At 46.2% G+C, this 13,662-nt stretch overlaps 1 protein-coding gene across 6 annotated transcripts in view; it reads right to left on the reverse strand.

Moving 5' to 3' along the window:
- Window positions 1-1,079: 1,079 nt before the first annotated feature.
- tfeb (transcription factor EB) overlaps window positions 1,080-13,662 on the reverse strand; it is a 35,456-nt gene continuing 22,873 nt past the window's right edge. For 4 of the 6 annotated variants that reach the window (XM_036530459.1, XM_036530461.1, XM_036530460.1 and 1 more), the window contains 7 exons: window positions 11,281-11,565; window positions 9,859-9,951; window positions 5,732-5,849; window positions 4,767-4,823; window positions 3,765-3,840; window positions 3,204-3,351; window positions 1,080-2,151 (listed from right to left, as the gene is read on the reverse strand). In XM_036530459.1, the coding sequence (XP_036386352.1) occupies window positions 1,669-2,151; window positions 3,204-3,351; window positions 3,765-3,840; window positions 4,767-4,823; window positions 5,732-5,849; window positions 9,859-9,951; window positions 11,281-11,565 (1,260 nt within the window). In that variant the 3' untranslated portion in view covers window positions 1,080-1,668. The remainder of the gene's footprint in view (window positions 2,152-3,203; window positions 3,352-3,764; window positions 3,841-4,766; window positions 4,824-5,731; window positions 5,850-9,858; window positions 9,952-11,280; window positions 11,566-13,662) is intronic. The other 2 variants (XM_036530462.1, XM_036530463.1) reach the window with 2 other exon arrangements.

Raw genomic sequence — 13,662 nt, forward strand, 5'->3', positions numbered from 1 at the left:
ATGAAACCTCCTTTTTTTTTAACACAGTCAATAAAATAATATTGGATTCCAGTGCTACGGCATGGGAGAAACAGAAAGACAAATCTATTATGCAGAACAACAAATCCATTTCATTTGCTTTTTCACTTCTTTCGTTTTCTCCTTCAATTATTTCATCACAGTTCATAAGCAAGTTTAAATCAATCTACATCTATCTGCATCTTTGACCCTCCAGCAATTCACAAAGGACAGATCCAGAGCTATCAGTGTGTGTAGCCTGCTGTAGTACAAGCAACCTTCAGTCAAGTAAGATTGCCACTGTCAGCACAAGCTTACACTTAGTGACTGCCATGTGAGTTAGTGCTATGATTCAAGCCCAGCCCTGAAGCCCACTATTCCTTGAGTGTAATGAGACTTGCTGGCCGCTATGGGTTCGCCATGCAACACACTGGTTTTCCATCTGCTGTGCACCACACTAGTACGTTAGCACCAGACCACCTCTTTAAAGAACCACTTGCTTTTTTCCTTTCCCTTCCCTAACCACAAAACAATCGCCTGCGTGAGTCCAGAGGACCAGCAATTTTTTTTAACAAGGCGTTTTGGCAGAAGTTTCTTGTTATTGGTGATGTGGCTGTGGAGGCTGCTTGTTTTCCTGGAGGATAACACCTGAGTGTTTGCGACGGGCTTTCGGGTATGCAGTGCGATGCCGACCAGTGGTCGATCGTGGTGGTAGACCCCGTCCTTGCGACAGTACCGCCGCTGTCGCGTGTTTGCTTCATCCTACCTCACTCTCGGGACACAACCACTGAGAAAAGCTGCCTCATGTCTTCGTTTAAACTTCATTTTTCCCTCACGTTTTCTTTTATTTTAACCTCTAGACACGGTGGCGTTCAGAACAGTTAAGGCAGAGTGACAGAAGAGAGGGTGGGACTGAGGGTGGAGAATTATGGGTAATGTACCAGGGGACGCTGAGATCTGTCCGTGCATTTCCAGTGATGTGGGCCGCGTGTCAGCCTTGGACAGGGGAGCTGAGATATTTTTATATATCAGATGTATTTTTTCCCTTCAGAGAACAGGAACCCTGCAGTGAGAGCATGTGTGTGTGTGTGTGTGTGTGAGGCTGTGTTGCATGTATTTATGTATGTATGGAGGGGGCGGTCGCGCTGGTGTACAGCTTAAGTGTTCAGTATTTCGGAAGAAGGGAACAATAAAGGGATGAAAAGTCACAGACAGCTGATGGGTCAGAGCATTTAGGAGTCTTCTGTGTTTGAGTACATGTGGATGTTATGTGTGAATGTGTGTGTATGAGTACGTACTTATCTGTATGTGTGTTGTACGTGGATGGGCATGTATGTGTGAGAGAGGTCACAGTATATCTGGGCTATCCATTTTTGTATTTTTGTGCTATTGTTCTATGTAAGTAATTCTGTGTTTGTGTGTGTGTATGACACAGACAGAGGTCACACTTTATCTGAGCCCTTAATGTTATGTGTGCATTTTACCTAAACAGGTGTGTGTGTGTGTGCGTGTGTGTCTGTGTCTGCGAGAGACAAGGGTCATTGTATATCTGAGTCCTTGTTGATTATGTTTCTAGTTATGTGCTTCTTATGTGAATGGATGTGTGTGAGCACACGTGTGTGTGTGTGTGTGTGTGTGTGTGTGTGTGTGTGTGAGAGCATGAGACAGAGGTCACAGTATATCCGAGTCCTCCATACTGAAGCTGCTGCGCCGGCTGCTGTCCACAGATGCCTCCGGGGACATGGCGGAGAGCAGGGGGTCCCCCCCCAGGGGTGACAGCGCCTCGTCCATCAGCATGAAGCCCAGCTCTCCCCCCTTCTTCCCCGTGCCGCCCAGGGACGAAAGCTCGGTCAGCTGGGACAGGGGGTCGGCGTAGCCCTGCCCGCTGTCGCACAAGTCCAGCGACTGAGCAAAGTCAAAGTGCTGGGAGCTTCCAACGGAGGGGTACTGCAAGGGCTGCTGGTGCTGGGGGTGCTGGGCCATCAGGGGGAGCTGTCTCTGCTGCTGGTGGGGGTGGGGAGGCAGGGACTCCCCCGGCACCTTCTCCTCGGGGCTGGTCTCCTGTTTGACGAAGGGGCTCAGGAGCTCCGCGCTGCCCAGGCCTGAAGGGGAGCTGCTAGGCAGGCCGTGGAGCCGGGCCTGCATCTCCAGCTCCTGTAGAAGAAGCACACGGGCTTTCAGGGTTTAGGCTCTACCAGTCAGAGGGTGGGCACCAAAATAATGGTGCACAATTCCATGGTGATGCCATATTTTAAGTACATGGTAGCACTTTGTACCTCTAAGACCATCTCATTTGGTCTTAGTTACTTACTGCTTACTGGTCAACTTACTTACTGCTCAATATTTCTGTGTGATCATACATACACTTGTTGGGAAGTTCAAGAAACTGCAAATTAGCAGTGTGACGTTTCCACTTTTTAATAATATTATCATTCTTTATCCTGACCTTAAAAAGCAAGGTACAACCTGTTTTTAAACAGACAGTGAACCATATATAAATAGATAGATAAAAAAATAAATAAATGTAGTTAATAAATAGCCAAAATGTTGGCTAGATTAGTTGTTGAACTCTAAGCCACCTAGCACTTATGTATTACCTACTAAACTTAATATCCGATTGCTTAATTGTTTAAAAAATAAGCCATTCTTAATTGTAAGGTATTTGCTGATTGTATAATGACCAGCATTGAGGCATATATTTGCTCTAAAGAGAGACCAACAAAATCACTTTGAAAACGCTCAATGAGGACAAGGGCTTTTCACCCAGATAGTAAAATATATGAGGTGGTCAACACAGCAGAGAAAGAGGGGAAAAGCCCTAGCTACATCGTGCAGGAGAAAACAGTGAAAAAGATGTGGATTACCTACACAAATGGTGCCCAGTCCTGTTTCTGTTCTAAGCGGATTCTGCTTTATCAAAGTAATTAGCCTTGACTGAACTTCCTGAACCACACCTCCCCTTTACTCAAACAAATCTAACCTACACAACTAATCCCACTACAGACCAATCTTTCCTGATTGCTAAATCCCATTTATTTATGAAACATTAACAGCACAAGTACAGGAAATCTATGACATCTTAAGCTGGACGGTGACACCTAGAGGTTCAGTCACCCACAGCCAGTCCAAGGTGGTGAATGCCAAAATGACAGGGCGATAGGTTTCTTGTGCTGGTGTTTTTCCTGGCGCCTCCGCTGCTCTCGTACCTGGATGCGGAGCCACAGCTGCTTGTTGGCCATCTCCATGCGTTTGAAGTTGTTCTCCACCTCCCGGGATCGCTGCACATCCCTCTGCATGCGCTTAATGTACTCCACCGAGGCCCGCAGGATGGTGCCTTTGTTCCAGCGCACGTCCCTGCGGATCGAGGCCACAGGGGAGCACAGGAGGGACAGGAGGGACAGGAGGGAAAGAGGTGACACTGTCAGCTTCCTGTCCCAAAGGGGCTTCAAAACATACCCTGCCTTCTCAGAATAGCAGAGATTCTTTATCTGTAACATACTCTAGACTTTAAAGTTCCTGTCTGAACACAGAGAGTTCCTGAGAAGAGTTCCTTCAGGACCAAGCTGTTAGGAAGCTCATTGATCCATAATATGAGCTTGTAACCTGTAACACCTTCAATTTTATTTATTTTTTGCTTGAGAGCGTGAATCAATGGCATTAAATGCACTTCTAAAATCAGCAAATGCACAAGAGCATCAGTAAAATGATTGTCAATAACTAGAATTTTACAAAGAAATTACAAGGAAGTGCAGTAAGGACAGACTTACAGGTCGTTCGTTTTAGGAATCATGGTGCCCAACTCTTTGATACGATCGTTGATATTGAATCTTCTTCTTCTTTCAACTGCCAAGAACCAGATGGAGACCGAAAACAAAAGAAAAAGTTATGGACTGTGGTGGAGGGCACTCTCTACCTTTTAAACACACCAAAGAGCATTTACGTTTTTTTAATTCCAGAGCTCTCATCTCTCAAAACATGTTTAGTGTACCTTACATCTATCATTTCATACATACACTGCGTCTAATGGCAGCTACTGATGTATTCAACTCTTCTAGAAGAGGTCAAGTACTATTTGAAAAGGATTATCAGAGACAAAGGTAAGATGGACAGACTGTATCAAGCACAGACCGGGCCACATCAATGGCGCTTACAAGGCAAAGTACTCTGTGCATCCGACCAAGCACTTTCCCTCACAGTCGTTTTCAAATACGTCTTTCAAAAAATCATTCTCTCACTGAAGCACTGTAGGTTCCCTTTAACCGCATTAGTGTGTGATAATAACAAGGAAACTGGCAAGAAGGGAAACTGCAAGTCCCTTTGTGTTCTTCTCACACACTGTCCTCAACAATTTGTTCATAAATGCACTGCGCTGAAGATCCACCCCTCTGTTGCAGATACAGATTATAGGACATTATTACTTAGCACAATACACGGCATGAGCTCCCCCTACTGCTTCTACACTGTAATTGTAGGATATGCAGCCAAGAATGTCTAAACATGCAATGACCGCTGTGTAAAGCCACTCTTGGCAACGTTGAGAGTCTCCTAACCTATGGCATTCCCGATGCTCGCAACCCCCTCTTACCTCCCTTTCTACCTGACAATTATCACAGGCAATTAGATTTTAATGCCACCCCAGCAGACTCCTGCAGGTTAAAGATACACCAGAGTTTGCGTGTTGTCAGCATAATTTTTCCCAGCAGAGCTGGGTGCGAATGTCAGAACAGGTGCACTTTAAACAGTGAGAGACCGTAAAAAACCTCACTCACTCAGGTTGTGGTTGTCTTTCTTCTGTCTTTCCTTGGCCATTGCTCGTGCTTCTGCATCTTTACAAAAACAAAAGGCAATCAGTCCACCTTGTTTGGCCTGGGCGCAAATCTGGATGCTCAGCTGTCTTGCGAAATAACGTCCTACTGGAGAGGCAAGTTTATTTAAGTGCTTGAGGGATTGGGCTGGTGAGCTTAAAGTTTAAGGTTTGATTCTCAAGGGCTAATAATATTTCTAGTAGTAGGGTACAGGAAATCATACGCTTGTCCCTGTGGCAAATGGGCTCTTCCAGGACATTTTAAAGGGTCACTTCCAGCTAAAGGTAGTTCTGTTTTGGAATTCTCCACAGGTTAAAAACTTCAGACCAAGCCAAATTATTTCTATAGCCATCATGTGCAGTGGTATATAATTTATGGCTTAATTATCCAAGATGACTTGCATTGCTCCGATTTAACATACTTTACACTTAGGCAGCTAAATATTTACAGGAGCAATTCAGGTGATGAGCCTTCACTGCGGGTTCAGCTGCTGTATCTGTCCCAACATTCCAATTGGCAACATTCAGAATCCCAGTTTTCCATTCCTGAAGGACAAGTCCACTTTGTACAGATTTGTATTAAACCTCACATACTGTATATGCTGCATGTACAATACATCAATCAAGACCATGAACAGTCTGCGTATTTTGTTCTGATTAAAAGGCAACAGTCGGTCTAACTAACTTCAGTGACTTTTCACAGCACTTGTCCCCCCATTTCAATTCTATAGGGTCTATAGGGCCTCTACACAACACAAGTGAAATCAAATTTGCTGTTTAGGAAAACTCCGTAGTACGCCTTTTGGCTGGTTGTGGGGAAACTCAAGATTCAGTGGTTGTGTGTTGTTGGTGTCGCCGCAATGCTGCGGTCATGTTTTGGTCACAATGCGGTTGAGATTGTGACTGTGACCTGCAAGGCCGGTCTCCCACCTGACAGCTCCCTCTTGATGGCCAGGTTGGCTGGGCAGGAGTTGCTGGTCATGGCTATGGCGGGAGCGGACATCCCGGGAGCCGTGTACACATCCAGGTGGCTACTGGAGAGGGGAAGCTTGGACACAAAACAGAGGGCGGTCATCAGAATGCAAGTGCGTTTTCAAAAACCTACACAAAACCTTGGCCAAGGTGGTATGCAGCGTGCTTTATAATCAGCTGAACCAGGTACAGTTCTTTACTGGGATTCAAACCTGTCACCAGTCTAATTGAACCGAAGGAACCATAATCAATCCCAGATGCGAAATGCTTTTAAATCTTCAGCTATCTTTAAAATCAAAGTAGTAACATTGTCAGACTCAAGAAAGTTACGGTTGTTCTTTGATCAATACTTACTGATACCAGGACATACTACTGACTTGAGCTTGACTGTATCTTTTCTGGACAAGTTTAAACCCAGGCAAAGTGTTTGGTTGAGAGAAGCAAATCAATGCCCTCGCCAAGCCAATCAACAAATACTTAGCATGTGCACACCTTTTTGCACAATCTCCCTAAGTGTTTTTTTGTTTCCAGAACAACCCTTGCTGCCATGCAAGAATACAGCCCCACCGAAATTCCCTGAAAGCTGAGTTTATGACACCGCAATGCGCCCCACGCTACCCTGCTAAACCGCGGCATTCAGAAGCAGTCCCACAGTAGTGGGGCTGAGTCTGCATCTTTGGCCGGGAGCTGTAAAGCTGAGATAGCCTTCAGATAAAACGCAGATAAAAAAAAGAAATATGGCACCCGTGAATTGAGCCCCAGGAGAGAGAAGCGCTTAGCTATCACGTCATCTCTTATCGCCCCTTTATTGTTTTATCCCCGTCATATCCTGTATTCTATCTCAACGCGTCAATATAAATGTCCGCAGGTCTTCTGTGCTGCTAATGAGGCTTGACAGATAAGTGGCTATCTCGCCGCAGATACCTTATCGTGCAGACTTCTGAAGAGAAACAAACAAACATTGATTATAAAGCTAGAAAACCCAAATATCTAGTGTTTAATTTTGAGTTTGCCTGTACAGTTAAGACCTGAAGATTTATTTCATATACTTTGTGCAAATATATTCCTGTTGAACTCAAATTACAAATCAGGAATGAGCAATTCAAGTCCTGGAGGGTCACAGTCTTTCAGATTTTTGGAAGTACTTTTGCGACTAATTAACACATGGGACAAGATGAGGTGCCCTCCTATTGAAATAATGCCTCCAATTGATACAAAGGAAAACACAAGTTAGCACAAAAATAAGCTAACCTTATAGCCATAATTTAAGGAGGAGTTACACATGACGGTTTTATTGCAAAAAAGCCAGGAGAAAACTCCACATCACATAAAATCTCTTGTGACAATGTCTTCTTTGCAACCTTGAGGAAAACATCCTGGCTGCCACACAGCTAAACCTGCAGGACCTGCGTACCTGTCATTGCATCTTACAATGCACCGCAGTTTTGCAGCGCTGGCAAGACGCAGGCAGACACCGTGATGCTGTCCCGCCGTCAGCGGGGATTTTTCATCCCCGCTGCACTGTCTCTCCCGGACACAGCCCGCAAGCCGCTGATCAAAGCGGGCGCATCACAGGGCATCTCCACGGACCTCGCCATAAAAACCGCACGCCTGACATGAAAGCCGACGCTAAAATCCCCCGAAGAATTTCTTTCATGAAAACCGCGAGGGTGGTAGTGGTGGTGGTGGTGGTGGTGGTTGGGGGGGGGTTAGAGGAAGGGCTAGAATGCACACGTGCTGACCCCCTCCCTCACCGTTCACGCGTCGGTGATGAATGTGCGATCGGGGCTGTTTATCATCAGCGGGTTGTGAAAGTGAACAGCATTGTCCCATTGACAGAGCGCAGCTGCTGTCTCTGCCGCACCTCCACTGTGAAACGTTCAGCCTCAGACGAGGCCTGAGGAGCACTCACTTCATGCCCGCCCCCCAGGTTACTAATACATAGCTTTTAAGAACTGCAGCAAACGAACAACCTGTGGGTGACATTCTAACCTTGTGTGTGATGTCCTTTGCTTTTGAGTGAAAGATACAGCCAAGCGTTTCCTTACTTTCCATACAAACTTTTTCGGTTAATTTTACTTACCACAGGTGACAGATGAGGTACAAGCATAAAAACGTTACGCTTTACCAGTTACTCAAAATCAAGGATAAAGTGCTATAGCGGTTAGACTGACCATGCTCCTCTAAGTCTCCCGCTGGAGCAGAATGTGGCTTTCACTCATTGAGTGAGTATTCATTTTATTAGTGCAAAAATTAAATGCAGGGCAGCAGCACAACCAAGGGTGCCAACTGTCAGCGTAGAGCTTGCAATGTATACTCAGGGTCATTTCGGTTTCTTTTTGTCACCGCTTGCGAAGGCAGAAAGCTGATGTAGAAACGCTGCCTTCTGTCACTCTCGATTTTAATAAAACATCCTCTCCCACAGTGGCAGACACCAGCTAGAGCAGGTGAGTAGTTCACTGTGAGAGATTAGCAAACACAATGGAGCACAATGCCCGCAAGGCTAATCGATAACCAAAGTCAATCAATCTCGGGATCGCTCGCACACTGTTGCGTTAAAAAAAAAAAAAACGTGTAGAGCAGAGCGGCAGACAATCAGGTAGATGGAAGCTATCGCGGAGTGGAAAGATGAGAATTCTACAGCGCTCCATTCCGCAACATTCCTCCACAGTGGTGAACAAAGAGGAGACTGAGAAGGAGCTCTTTAGAAACCTGTCCTTGCCAATTCAATAGGAGGCAAACACAATAGAGCCCTATCAAATCTGTCTGAATGTGTGACCCGAGGAATTAAAAAAAAAGGTTTCCAGTGACCTTCTAGTTAGCAAAGTATTTGCTACTAAGAAATTCAGTGATGGAGTTCAAAAAAAATTCTGGTCAAGTTTTTTTTTTTTTTTTTGCTCATGGGCTGCTGGTTGGAATTTCTCAGAGAATGGCAGGATTCTCAAGCCCTAACTCCACGTTGGGATTTAATTAGATGCCATATAGACAAGGTTAAAAGAGTTGCTTTTTCCAAGCATTTGGCTGGGAAAAGCCTGTCTTCTGCTTACCAGCTGGATTTTCTCTCCCTCGATCACTTCCACGATGGCATACGTTTTTCCCATTTCCTTCATCCTGCCCAAAATGTCCCCCCGATGCTGGCGGTTCTTCTTGAGTCTCTCTGCTGTCACCCAGACACCCTGACAGACTAAACCCTGATGCTCCTAGACCTGCCCTCTTCTAATTGTCCTCGGCAGAAAAAAAAACTGAACTTTCCCCTCAACGGACTTTCAGCCTGTTTTCTCCTCCTGCTGATGGTCCCCCTTCAAAAATGTCTTGTAAACAAGTTGAACTCTAACTGCACAGAGCTTAATTGTTAATTTGATAGGGGCCTTTGAATAACCCTGGATCAAAGTGCTGAGGCTCGCCTCGGAGAAAGAGAGAGACTTTTTACGGGCAGTTTTTGGGAAGCATTCCGTCCTTCTCTGCAGACTTGCAAAATCCTCTCCTTTATTTGGGGGCAGGGTTTTCCCTCTTCGGAATCTCTTGTAAATATCATGAACCACTTAAGCACTTACAGGGAAAGGAAGATTTCCTATGCATGCTCACTGCAGGCAACTGTTCTTTTCAAGGCAGATCAGAAGTTACCCATTAGACGACATAAAACAGCCACGGACTATGCTGGGCTGGTTTGAATCTTGAGTAAAAAACTATTCTGATATACCATGCCATGTGAAGAAAAAAAAACATAAAAACAAAACAATAGCACAACTTTATCGAATTCTTGGGGGTCAACACATCTGCACCCAGGGACACAGGGTGCTCGGGTGAATGGAACAAAGACTTTTTTTTGTGAGAGCCCTTTAATGGAGAAAAAGTTCAGCCAAGAAGAGCTCCTCTTAACAACCATGAGGAGTCACATGCGGTTTGTTACACAACAGAAGGGAGCCCGCAATTAGACCTAAACAAGAATAGCCTCGCGCAGAGCGTATGAAGAGACCGATTCATTCCCGCAGTCCTCAGTGTATAATGCACTCCTACACCAATGACTCAAACGCTTGCATTGATGTATATATGCTTCAGTATATGCACCAGCGAAGGCTACTTACTGTGTTGGGCATCTGGACCACGGGGTCAATATACGCCTGTACATCATCATAGCTGGACTGCAAACTGATGATGTCATCAATGACATCATCCATCTGGTCAAGAAGGAAAAAACAAAACATCAACAATTTACAAGTTTACAGCACTGTTGCTAGGAGTCTCCAAACTTGCATTACAATCATAGGAAAAAACCCCAAAAAACAGCAATACCAGATATCCACACTGTATTAAGTAAAACTGGTACCTCTGCTGACTCCTGACTTGCCTGTGGGTAAAATCAATTACAAGGTAACAGACACAATCGATGGACACTGCAGCAGTGCAATATGTCAAACACACTAACTGAGACTTAGATTTCTGCAGTTCCCTGCTCTTGGGGTGTCTGTCCTGCAGATGTAGCCTGGAGATCTCCTTTTGACAGATGTGCTCCCTGAGCCTGCAAGTGAGGCTGCCCTCAGCGTTAACCCTGAGTGGAGACCGCTGTCAGGGAGGGTACGGAGAGGACCAAAGTCTTAACAGCGTGCCGGGAGCCCTGTCACTCTTTAAACCGTAATTACTCTGCTGCGGCCATAATTGGGCAGTTAAACAGCACTGACAATGAAGTTAACACTTTGACCTTTGGGTATGATTCAGTCAATAATATCTGCGCCCTGCCGGTGTCTGAACGGGTGAGGTGGAGGCATCGAATGAGCTCCCACGGGCAAAGCGGTTGGGCCACCTGCTGGCTCGACGCTCAAAAGCAACACAGAGTGAAGCTTGGTACAAGAAGGTACGAGAAGCGATAACCGGGACATGAAGGTAAGAGAGCACTGTGACAGATGGTCTCGTATGACCAAGAAACATCCGCGAAACAACGAGGCAACACTGAAACACCACGGTACTCAGTTTCATTGTTACATTAACATTGTGAGAATGTTAGCTGGTGTCTCACCCTGCTGCTGTTTACAGTGACTGTTACTGGCAGCGGTTATTTACACGCTGACTTTAGCCGCAGTCATTACAGCAGAGCAGCTCACAGGGTATGAACACAATCCCAGATTCAAATAACCAAAGAGTAAAATGCATTTTGAAATGTACCAGGAAGGCCTGTGCCTGGAAAGACTGAGGTCATAAGGGTAACGATTGTCTTAAATGACTGAACTTCAAAACAATTTGGTGACCAAGAGAAGTGTAACCCTGAGCATACTTTTTTTTAGATCCATATTAACATTTTTCCTTGAGATTACTTTCTGGCAGCAGGCAAATACATTGTTCTGGGAGATTATGGGGAGATAAGTGGCTTTTTTCTGACAGGAATAACCCATGGCCTTACACATGCAACAAGCGAACCAATCACAAGCGCCTGTGAGGGCGGTGGTCAGGAAGCAGCGCTACACCGGGGTGCAGAGGGGTGATTCTAGGGGGCGTGTGCCATAGGCAGGTACCTCGTTCTCGTGGCTGCTGCCGATGTTGAGCATGGCCATGGGGCTGTTGGGGGCGCTGTTTCCCGCGGAGCCGATGAGCTGCTCGGTGCGGAGGCGAGGTGAGGGCAGAGGGGGCGGGGCTGCTGACTGCCCGGGGGGCGGGGGCAGGGGTGGTGAGGGCTGCACCCCGGCCACGGCGTGCACCACCTGCTTGGTGGCGTAGGTGGTGGAGAGATACTCCTTGAGCTGCTGCCTCTGGGACTGGCGGATGTGGTAGTCCGTGGGATTCTCCAGGTGGGTCTGGACCTGTGGGGGGGGCAGGGGGGAGGGGAGGGGAGGAGGAAGAGGTGTGGTCAGGTTCACTGATGCGGGACTTTTCCCCGGGGAAATTCAGACCAAGTCTCTTACTCACGGAAAACCTCCACTCCACACAACACTAAAGCAGATGTGAACTGCTGCTGTGAGCACACTGCAGCATTTATAGCATTGATTTATAGAGCCCATTCAGCGGGCCCTCTGCCTGCAAACCCTGCTCAGACTGCCAGGAACTCCACGTCCTGCCAGAGCCTGAGTGAGTGTCATCGTACGGGACGTCCCGGCCACTCCATGCTGCACCTGCCATTCTAAACCCTGGCCCCAGATGCACCGTACCTCTGCGCCCCCCACCCCCGCGGGCTCTGTTCCAGGCACGGACCCAGACGCTTATGTAATGGCGGGATTTTAAATCTGGGCGACAGGGCTAAGAAGCCCTCAGAGAGCTCTGCAAATCCCAGAGGCCCCGCGCTGGGGGTGAGAGGTCGTGCCAGACTGGCCTCATTCCTCCACATCAAAGCTAGGAAGAATTAAGAGAATTCTTTACTTTCTGCAAAAAAAAAAAAAAAAACCACCACTAACCCCCACTAGCTTCTTCTGCTTCTTGCTGCCAGAATGGTTGTAACCCCTATAGATGATCTGAGCAACTTGTTCAACTTTAGCTTTTGGTTTAGTTGGCTCACCATAGAAGGTGTGTGTGTTTGTTTGTGTATGTGTGTGTGTGTGTGTGTGTGTGTGTGTGTGTGTGTGTGTGTGTGTGTGTGTGTGTGTGTGTGTGTGAGTGTGAGTGTGTGTGCATGGGTATTTGCAGGTGTGTATGTGTGTGTTTTCTTTGTGATGGGAAGGAGTATGCTGTTCAACCTACTCAATCCAACACTTAGCCAGCAAATCATTTTAAGAAGGGGTGATAAACAAACCAACAAAAACAAAAATAAATACATAACTAAGACACTGGTTTATGGCATTTGCTCAGAGCAAGACTCGGAATCTTAAAAACAAATGAGCAACTCAGCAGTAACACCAAGATGCCAGGAAGGACTCTTGCAGCACGGTGGGGAAGAATCTTTGAGTTTCGATGACAAATGCTTACACAATAGTCTTGTGAAGGTCAGTCTGGACCCCAGTTGCTGTGCCACCTCAGGATTGAAATTACAGTAAGGCAGAGATTAATGTATATTAGACTACCTTTTTTATTTGCTTAGCATGTGACCTCACCCAGGGTGATTAACTACTCCGCAGTGTCCCCACCTAGGGTTTGGAGGCGGTCACCATAACCTCAACACCGTGCTCCAACCCTGCAATGTTGTTTATGTGGGACAAGGGACAAATATGTCTGGTGAAATCTCGCAGCAGGATCCGCCACGGCCCGTGTTTTGCGGCGCTGAAACCCCCGACTTGGTGCGGCAATTTATGTGGCCGGGCCTGTCAGACCTTGTATCTGGTTACCTGCGGTGATCTAAGGCTCATCAGTACGTCTTGTGGAGCCGTGCAATCTTGCACCACACGCTGTTCCCTTCCTAATATAGCAGTCGCCATAGAGCTGTGCTCCACGGCCTCTACATGCAAAACAAAAACCCGGCCACAGGCAGCATTTCAGCAGAGAAGACATTTTTATCTGTGTCTGTGCTGGGGCTCATATTATATTTTGGAGTGTGCTCTGAAGCTTCTTTGTCTGTCCAGCTGCACTGATTCAGAAAAAAATACTTTAGAGTGGGGATTAATTTTATAGCACAGAACTTACAGGAAGGCATGCTGGTATTTTTGTCAGGTGAAAAGCATAGTGGGATAGCACTACTGACAGTGTTTACATGGGTAACTTGTGTGTATCACTGTAGTCTAGCCTGTGCATGTTCCTGACCCACATACATAAGGAGCTGTAACAACAACAGTGTTACTGTCATTACCACCATACCAAAAGCTTTAATAAACAGTGACCTTCCCAATATTTACATAGAGTAAAGTATATCTAGAAAAGCCACTATTGTATAGTTGTGTCTGAAATCTGAACCTCTTTTCAATTCCAAACCCCCTGAAATCAGCAAAATATGGTTGTGTGCTTACTATTATGATTAGTCACATTTCAACTATGCA

This window comes from Megalops cyprinoides, chromosome 6 (assembly GCF_013368585.1).
Source record: "Megalops cyprinoides isolate fMegCyp1 chromosome 6, fMegCyp1.pri, whole genome shotgun sequence".
Lineage (NCBI taxonomy): Eukaryota > Metazoa > Chordata > Actinopteri > Elopiformes > Megalopidae > Megalops > Megalops cyprinoides.